The sequence below is a fragment of the Arachis hypogaea genome, chromosome 3 (assembly GCF_003086295.3).
Source record: "Arachis hypogaea cultivar Tifrunner chromosome 3, arahy.Tifrunner.gnm2.J5K5, whole genome shotgun sequence".
NCBI lineage: Eukaryota > Viridiplantae > Streptophyta > Magnoliopsida > Fabales > Fabaceae > Arachis > Arachis hypogaea.
In genome coordinates, this window is record NC_092038.1 from 3,111,108 (window position 1) to 3,121,301 (window position 10,194).

Consider the following 10,194-nt stretch of genomic DNA (forward strand, 5'->3'; position numbering starts at 1 on the left):
ATGAAGGATCTTGGCAAGCTAAAGTACTTCCTTGGGATAGAGATTGCTTACTCTAGACAAGGTATCTTTATTTTTCAAAGAAAATATATCCTAGATCTCCTCAAAGAGATTGGTTAGTTGGATTGTAAGATTACTGGAGTGTCCATAGAGTAAAATTATAGAATTGGAAATAATGAAGAAAGCCCAAAGGTGGAGAAGACACAGTACCAGAGGCTCGTGAAAAAACTCATCTACTTATCACACACCAAGCCTGACATAGCCTATGCAGTTAGTGTGGTTAGTCAATTCATGCATGATCCAAGAGAGAGACATTTGCAGGCTGTAAACAAGATTATTCAGTACTTGAAAGCCTCTCCAGAAAAAGGATTGCTATTCAAAAAGGAAAGAATTTTATCCATGAAAATATATACTGATGCTGACTGTGCTGGATCAATTATTGATAGGAGATCCACCTCAGGATATTGCATGTTCTTGGGTGAAAACTTGGTGACATGGAGGAGCAAGAAGCAAAATGTAGTTGCAAGATCAAGTACAGAGGCGAAATTTAGAGCCATGGCCGCAAGGGATTTGCGAATTATTATGGATGAAGATCATACTCGATGACCTCAAAGTAAAGTATGAAGCTCCTATGGAACTGGTTTGTGATAATAAGTTTGCCATTAGTATTGCACACAATCCAGTTCAACATGATCGAAAAAAGCATGTAGAAATAGACCGACATTTCATTAAGGAGAAATTGGATAATGGTCTTATAGCCACCAAGTGCATCCCTTCAAAACTCCAATTGGCAGATATGTTCACTAAGAAACTTCCCACAGAGCACTTAAAAGACCTTACTTGCAAGCTGGGAATGATAGACATACATTTACCAGCTTGAGGGGGAGTGTTGTAATTATTCTATAATTAGTACAGATTTGTTTATATTAGGAGAGATTTGGTACAGATTTATTTTGAATAGCTTTTATTACCTGTTATTTTCTTTCCTTTATTAGATTGTAAATAATCTTTATATTCTGTATATAATCACTCTCTAAGTGAAACAATTCAAGAATAATATTAAAAAATCTTCTTTTCAAGTGTTTCATGACAAAAATATATTTTCAAATTCATACATCATCATCATCATCATCATCATCATCATCATCATCATCATCATCATCATCATCATCATCATCATCATCATCATCATCATCATCATCATATACATTGTGTAATTATTCTTTATTAGTATTAGAGAAAGTATAGGAACCAATTCCACTATAAATCCACTTGAACAACTTTTCAGAAATTAGGATTTTGAAAACATATTATTAGGATATAAAAAACGCGTCATATAAGCCTAAAGCAAAACATCCTCCCCGTACCATTCTCGTGTAGCCGCTTCTGCAACACGAATGCCATCTCCTTACGTATGTTTCCTGAAGCTTTAGCAACTGTCACACGTCGTCGCCTCATAGACCGTAACTGATATCGCATCACGACGCCAGTCCCCTTTGCATCGAAACCTCTTTGGTGTGATGCGCCGATCTCCATGCAATGTATCCTGCAATGAAATCGGATCGTTGACATTGTGATTCGCCATCGCCTTTTTCTTTCTTTCCTTCTTTTACCCATCATTCTCCTCTTTTTCCTTTCCTTAGTTTGTTGTTTTTACTGATCTCACTATTTTTTTACTTTTTTTTAGAGATCTATATTTCGGATCCAGATCTAGATCAAATAATCTCTTTGTGGTGTTTCTCTCCCTTTTTATGGTATATTGGTCTTCTTTATAGGTGTTTTGGATATGTTTTTCGCAGATATTGGATGAAGATACAATGAGAGTCTTTCATCTATGAAAATATTTACAACTTCAGACAGCATTCAGACCAATTTTGAGAAAAAGAGAAGATATTTTTCTGTGTTGTAATACTTTCTATGTAGATTTAGAAACAAAAGACATTATAACTGGTTTCTGTTTTTCTTGTATAAGATTTTTTGTAATTGAACTTTATACCTCCTCTCAAACCATAATTTAACATAGAATTTATTTATTTTCTTATTTAGTTTTAAATTTAATGTTTTCTCCATAACATACAAGTGACGTTTGCCTATTTTCTTAAATGAGAATTTTTTCTTTTAAAAAAATCCTATTTTAAAAAATTTAAAAATTTATTTTTTTAATAATTTTAAAAAGTTATTCATCAAATTGACTGATACCTTAATTGGTTATCTAACGAAATTATATGTGAATAATTATGAGTTCATCATTTTTATTTATATTAAGTAAGAAGAGATGCACTTCTTACCAATTAAATAAATTTTAACTCTTTATTTATTATATTTTATATCAATAATTTAAATTTTAAATTTATATTTAAAATTTAGGATTTTAAGATTCATATTCTTGGTTTAAAAATTAGAATTTATAATTTATAATTTATAATTTAAAATTTAAAATTCAATAAGCATTGTGCTTCGTTCCTTTTTTTTTGGAAGGCATTAACCTTCGTCGTAATTAAAAAAAAAAAGTGTTGCAACAATAATAATGCACGAAAAATATACTATATATATATATATAATAAGCTAGTATTAATTATCAGAATTCGATATTAAAATAATTAAGATGTTATATCATTCATAAGAAAAATACAAATCAATTTATTCACATGTTAAGTTTAGCTAACTCTAAGGTTTTGTATCCTAATTCAAAATTTTGAAATCTGATCATAACCACTGCTCTAGCAGTCTAGCTACGTAGTTGCCATGTGCCTGTGAATCCAGAATATTAGATAACGAATACAAATAAATATTACGGCCATTATTTAAATTACATGAATATGCTTAACAGTGGTTTGTGATTGTCACCAAATTTGGCAGGATCGACTTGTAGCTAGTTTCTTTTCTGATATGCCATATTTTTCATTAATCATTAGAAAAATTTGAAAACTACATCAACATCATATATATCAAGGGTGAAAAAGATCCTTTAGCACCGAATTATGTTCCTCAGGTGTTAATTAATAATTAGTTCATATATAAGATTAAGTGATGATCATGACTCATGAGCTATTTTTTTTAACACATGTATTATTTAAATTTATTTTTTGATTCGTGCATGAATAAGTTGATATTTTTATTCTTAAATCTTATTTAATAATGTAAAACGCATAAACAATATCTTTCAATTTAAAAAATATATATTAATTTAACATATCTTATAAAATACCTATATATAGGTAATAAAAAATTCTAAGAAATCAATTATAGTATAAAATGATATCCTTTCTTATTATTCCTCACCTTTTGAAAAAAAGGAGAGAGCAAGAGATATTCAAAAAGATGATTTAAGGAACATATTGTCTTCTTATGCATCACACCATACCTTGGTGTAAATTATTCCTATCAAGAGCAAATTTAAAAAATAAAAAAAATAATTTCCATGGGTGACAATTGACAAACAAGAGTCACGTTCACAGGAATAAAATAATAATAAGAATCATGAGGACTATATGGTATCTTACATTACTCACTATGATGATGAGGACTTGTAATTATTCAAAGACAACTTTTTGACTCTCAACAAGGATCTTAGAGTTAGGTTAGCTTAGTGACAAGGTTGGTTAATCCCCACATGCATGTGCACATTTAATTGATTTGGTGAAGCAAGAAGAGAGGGCATCTTAGGCGAACTAATCATAAGTAGTAATAGTAGCTATTATAGTGTGAAAAATATTGTTTTAATTAATGAAGATTAATATTTAGAAGGTGTCTTAGTAACTTGGGATGCTGGAAAGGGGGCACAAGGCACAGAACCGTCCACATGAAAACCAGCTAACGATGTGGTCTACATACAACAGTGGACAATTTTAATAAGTGATTGCCCATTTTAGAAGCGTACAAGGGAGACTCTGTCTCCATAAAGAATCAAACCTTTCGAGGCTGAGCTTCCCATTCAATAATACACACTTTCAACTCTTACTACTCAGTAATTCAATCTTACAATTATTAGTTACAATGCAATATATTTCATAATTATGCAAAAAAAAAAAAGAATTTATACGCTGCAACAATGTTTATGAAGTGGCGACTAAGTTGATATTTGAGATTCATAAGATGAAAATTTAGTCAAATCAGTCAAATAATCTAACAGCTCTTAGGTATCAACTTCACGTGCAGTCAAATAACTTCATAAAGTAAAAACTCAGTGCAGTCGACTTCAGGTGAAGTTGATATCTAAGAGCGTTAGATTATTTGACTAATTTGACTAAATTTTCATCTAATAACTCTCAGATATCAACTTTATGTGAATTCGACTGGACCTGCGTTTTACCTTATGAAGTTATTTCTCTTAAAAGTTTAAATCATAGAAAGAAAAATATAAATGATCATATTTTGAACACGTTTTGTCACATAAGATTTTTTTTGAATTCGTGTCAATTTTTGCATAAATATTTTTATCTTTTATTCATCTTATGTTAAAATTATTTCTTATGAAGCCAATAAACATTGAATTCTAGTCGTTTAGATCATAATTAGTTATTAAAAAATACTATGTATATATTAAAATCGGCCATTAAAATTAACTCATATATATTTATACATAAATACATATGAATAGTGTCTCAAATTTTTAACTTCAAAATTCTACTACTCCTTAATTAATCAGTCAAAACTTGGAATAAAAAAGAGCTAATTAGAAGAAAAAAATGCTTAAAAATGTTTGTAGTGTAGTGTACACTGTGTGACACAGCTTATGCCATGTAAATATAAACAGAATATTATATATATGTGAATGATGAGTAAGTATTGCATACCTGTTATGCATATCGTTATAAAACTAATTAGAACAATGTGGCATCGAATTTTACTAATAATTTTTCTATGATCGACCCTTATTATATTTATACACTACTGCACAGTCCTACACTACAACAACCTTTCTTTTTTTTCTCTTACTAGATTCATTCACAACCTTTTTCCCCTCTTCACACTACACACTAATAAGGGTGTATCATATTGCTAGCTAGTTCTGTAGATTCTAAACTTTAATTTCTTTGTATAATTTCTCAATGGATGAGAAGTGGAAGCTATCATCATCAAAGAAGGAAACTGGTTCAAGCAGCAGCAACAACAGCAGCAACACCAACAAGTCATTGTTCTCAAGGAGTTGCTCAACAAGAGGATCTTCTTCTTCAAACTCCCCTCTATTGAGGAGAAGTTCCTCCACATCAAAGTGCAATAGTAACAATCTTAATAATCTCCATAGGAGCTTCTCGCAGAAGAATAATAGTAACAGTAACAGTAACAACCCTTCTATTGGAAGGAAATGCACCAAGATAGCTAAGGAACAAAAGGCAAGATTTTACATCATGAGAAGGTGTGTGGCCATGTTAGTTTGCTGGCACAAGCATGGTGATTCTTGAAGAAAGAAACAAGAAGAAGAAGAAGAAGAAGAAGCTAAGTCTATTTTCCACAGAGATCCCTTGTTCAGATTTTATGGGTTGAGTTTGCAATTTGGACAAGTTTCTTTTTTTAACTATCTCAACTACTAGAATCCCATTTTGATGATTTTGACTATTTTGTCACTTTCAAAATTTGAAACATTCAGATATCATATATTATGAATGTATCAAATTTTTAGGTAACAGATATCGTGTAATGAAAATATATTATACATTGGTTTATAATTTAGTTTAGAAAAATTACATAATTAAGATGAGTTATAAGCTTTGCACATTGCTTTATGAAAATGTATAGATAGATATATGTCACCTACATTATACTCTCTTGAATCTTCACCCTGCAGCTCTTACACCAGTTTAGTTTGTTTGAGAATCTTATGAAGCAAGAACTGCTATATTAAGATTATTATTCTCTTACGGTTCTAGATCCTCAAGTTGCTTTCATGTGCTAAATCCGGTTACTGATGAGTGATGACTCTGCTTCTGTCATATTCATATCCCCCCTTTTGCTTAGTGTGCTACTTTTTCTTGGTTAGAAGAAAAGATTTACTTTTTGGTAGATCATATTCACAGGATATTATTATAATAATAGAATTTGGATCTGCATTGAAAATGTAAGCCACATTCCTTCATCGTTTTTCCCATAAAATATAGTAGAGACCATTGTTTTTTGGTCTAAATGTTGCAATATACAATTTACCCTGACTTTTGCTTCCTCTTTTTTTGTTTTTTTTTTAAAAAAAAACTTTTTCATCAATTTTGAATCCAGCAAATGACACATCCAACATGGAAAATTTGCTAACCTTTTCGGAATTAGACAGATGCCGAGGAGCAAGGTGCACCATGTAAAGTTAGAATCTTTTTGAATCATTAATAGTGGGTATTTGAACCATTAATCAGGCTTTGTTTTACAAGATTAATCCAGCAATTAAAAAAACAGCTAACAATAATGTAATGCATTTTACGTATTAGGTAGGTAGGTATAAGGTACACTATTATTTTAAGTTGCTTGATGTGGGGTATTCCATATCATGAAGTGACAAATATTTGAATTAAATATATCTATCTCTGCATGTGTGTGTGTAAAATGCTGTACAGTGGTTACACGCATTAGTCTTTGCATTTTGAATACCTGAATTTGAAAATACAAAGTTACAAACCAAACAAACACTCTTATGAATTATAAAATGTGATTTTTCTCTGTTAACATGAGACCAGTCAAGAACAGAACTTGTGAAAATGAAATGAACAATAATGTAACCGTCAACATCAACAGTGTTTCCCCGTGTGTGGTACCAATTAACCAACACAAGCGTGCTTCATGTTGGTTGTATATATATATAGACACTAGCTAGACAGAAAGAACAGATCAAACTATACGGCACGCTCAGAAATAATACACACCTTATTTATTTAATTAATTTCAAACATAAGGCAATTTATTTCCTTTCCTAGTTGCTTGAGCGGTTAGAATTGGTGGGAAATTCTGTTAGGCAGTTAGGAAGTCATGTAAGTTGTGTGTGATTAACGGTAATGCACAAATCCATTTTCTGATTTATTGTTACAAGGGTACTCTGGGGAATTGAAAGTGCGGAACATGTTGCTGAAATTGGCAATGGAAGATTAGGCTTTAAAAGTGGAAGCTTCTTTCTTCTGTAGTGTACTGTTGATATGATGTGAATGTCAGTGTAAAACGTGGATCTAATTATTATATACGACTCCATTATAGGAACGAGTTTGTTTGCATTTGTTTGAAGGAGATTATTTAGATCTAAATAATTTATTGGTAATAACCGGAGTTTAAAAACCTGGAGAGTTTGAGAGGGGGCCCGGGAAGTCCGTTAACAGAGCAGGCATGAGAGACATTAGGGCCAGCGCATGTCTGAAGAGCTTGACGTTCCACCACTCACCGAAGAGAATGGGGAAATCGATAAGACTGGCTGCGGTCAGGGAGGATGATTAAGGGCCCGGCCCCCTAGAGTGGCCCTCAGCCAGAACAGATCGAGAGAGTCCCTCTTTGCCCCCACCATCCTCAACTATGTATCATGGCCCATCAAACCACCCACTCCCAATTTGTGTTACTATATACTACTAGTTGCCAAATACATCTAATAACAAGGGACTATACTGCTTAACATATTAGGTGTTCATATTTTAACCATTATTTTTTATGTAAAATAGTTTATTTTATGCATGGACTTATAATCCTCGTATATATAAAACTTGGATGATCTGAAGTTGAAGGACCACAAGGCCATAATTCATTACAAGAGCCATGATTATGAATGCAATAATTTGATGTGTAGTTCCACGTTTCGCTCCAGCTATCAATAATTTTCTCTCAATCTCTCTACTACCAGCTTTGTCCAATGCTGTTAAGCCCTCCGAGTTCTTGGCATTCAAAGTATGTAACATTTCAATTTTTGCCAATGAATCAAGAGCCTTTCCTTCCAGAAATCAACTAATAATATTGTTAGATTTGTTTGTAGACTTTATTCTTTATTAGCATTTTTCCAATCTAGCAAGAAGAAGATAGATGCTTTATGAAAATGGGGAAATAAAATAATAACCATATAATTATATGAAACGATGCTGAAGTTACCCCCGATTTAGAGGTGCAGAAATTCCTTTTTTTGTATATGGCATTAATGGACATGCCAAAGGACAAAGCACCGTAACATATGCACCTTGTTAAACATACATAACTGGCTCCAATCCAAATTATATACGCTAATTATCGTCGGTGCATTATTTATAATATTTGTAAATAAATTTGATTATTCGTATATTTTAAGTTTGATTATCCTGGATGTTATTACTGAGAGCTGAAAGGTGTAGAATGGTGTTGCCTTCCTCATCCTTGGAGTTTAAGATGGATTGTTGAAAGGTCCAAGCATCCATTCTAACATGCCTTATGAGCCAGCCAATGAATACTTGAAAAGCGTCGAACTGCTTGGAATCACCGGTTTGGCTTACAAAATGCAGAGGGGTAATGAAGGTTTCGATCTCACGATCACGGTGATAAAATGGAGATATTTCAAGTGTAGATGGGGATGATTCTTGAGGCTCACGGAAGATGCGGCTATGTGCAAATGAGTGTGAATAAATGGTATGGCCTCAACATGCTCCAAAATGTATGGAATATGGATCCATCTTAATTACTGCGTAGATACCGTCTACAGCAGCTTCCTCCAATGACCTACTTATATTTGCCATGCTTATTACTTGCAAATATATTACTATGTAGAGGAGTGTTAAGGCCAGCAATTTTTGTGATTTGTAATCATTAAATAGTCATTAATGATATTTTTAATGGTGTGAGATTTCATCTAATAGTGTGAGATTATTCACTTTCTATGTACGTTAAGCTTCTGCGTAGCTACTATAATACATTTTGCTTTTCTTATTAGAACAATACAGTAAGAGAAACTAATTAGTAATAAACAAGTTAGCAGATGTTGACTGTAAATGTAAGTTCCCTCCTCTGTTAAAATATATAATTAATGTTTTAAATGTATCATTATATAATTTTAGTTTATAAGTTGGCTACATTTAGTTTATGAAAAAGTCTTCCTAAATGATACCAGCCAAATAATACTAGTCAAATAATTGTATAATATTATGATGCATATACATAGCACCTACCCACAAATTATTTTATGATCATGAATTGTAAGAATATTATTTTTAAATATAAATTAATTTAAAATGTAAAAATTAAACTTTTTAATTTGTTGAAAAACGTCTAAGTAAATGTGTGAATTTTAAAGAAAAAAAAAATCACAACAAACAAATATTAACAAAAATTTAAAAATGGTAAATTTTATCCGATCTTTTTTTAAATAATATGTAAATTATTCTCTATGGACATGCCACATTTTAATTGAATATACGTTTAACTTGAATTAATTTAATTTAATAAGAGTTAACATCTTAACTAAAATAGGACTATTTTATAATTAAATAATTTTCTAAAATAAAGATGTGACTCTGGCTTGAGAGGATTGGGTTTCGCAACATCATTTGCAAGATATTTTCATTGTCCACCCCCTTAATAAACGACCTTACAGAAGAGACACTTACATGCCTCAATGCCATGCTACCTTTATCTTTGGAAAGAGGCATGGACAGCATCCTTTTGCTTTAGAACATTTTGGACAAGGACATCTCGCTCCAATTCTTGCACTAGCATTGTGCGGATGCAGTGTAAGGAGTGTCGAAAATGGTGCAGAAAATTAATGAATTTATAGTTTATTTGGAGTTAAGATATCTGAGAATTTCAATTACAAAATTTAACTAACTAACATACTTGTGGGAAGCAGTAGTTTTGGGCTTTCTTTTTGGTGGAGAATTGGGGTGAGTGATGACGAATAAGGAATAGGGAGAAGCGATAGCCATTAGAAAGTGTTAAGGTACATTTTCTGGCGGATTGATTTGAAAAAAAAAAAGAATTCAATTTTTAATATTTTATCAAATTATATATTTATCCCTTTTAAATAATTTTTTAATTATAAAATAGTCTAATTATAGTTAAAATAATATTCAATTATAAAATGATATATTATAAAGGATAATTTACATGTTAGTTCAAGTAAGAATTTTTCTTTAAAAATTCCTTTGCAAAATAATCAATAAATCTAATTACTAATTCCTATAACAAAACAAAAACACATACAAAGCTAATAGAATTGAATTGGACACACTTTTCATCCATAATAAAAAATTTTAGCCGCCTCTACCCTGTTATATTTTT

At 31.4% G+C, this 10,194-nt stretch overlaps 2 protein-coding genes across 2 annotated transcripts; both read left to right on the top strand.

The window, feature by feature from the left end:
• Positions 1-603, top strand: LOC140181352 (secreted RxLR effector protein 161-like). Its single transcript, XM_072224895.1, has 2 exons — positions 1-61; positions 179-603. The coding sequence occupies exons 1-2, from the start codon at positions 1-3 to the stop codon at positions 601-603; spliced, it is 486 nt and encodes a 161-aa protein (XP_072080996.1).
• Positions 604-4,808: 4,205 nt separating this feature from the next.
• LOC112788187 (uncharacterized) lies at positions 4,809-5,713 on the top strand. Its single transcript, XM_025830420.3, has one exon. It carries the CDS (start codon positions 5,049-5,051, stop codon positions 5,400-5,402), a length of 354 nt encoding a protein of 117 aa, XP_025686205.1. The 5' UTR covers positions 4,809-5,048; the 3' UTR covers positions 5,403-5,713.
• The last annotated feature ends 4,481 nt before the right edge of the window (positions 5,714-10,194 follow it).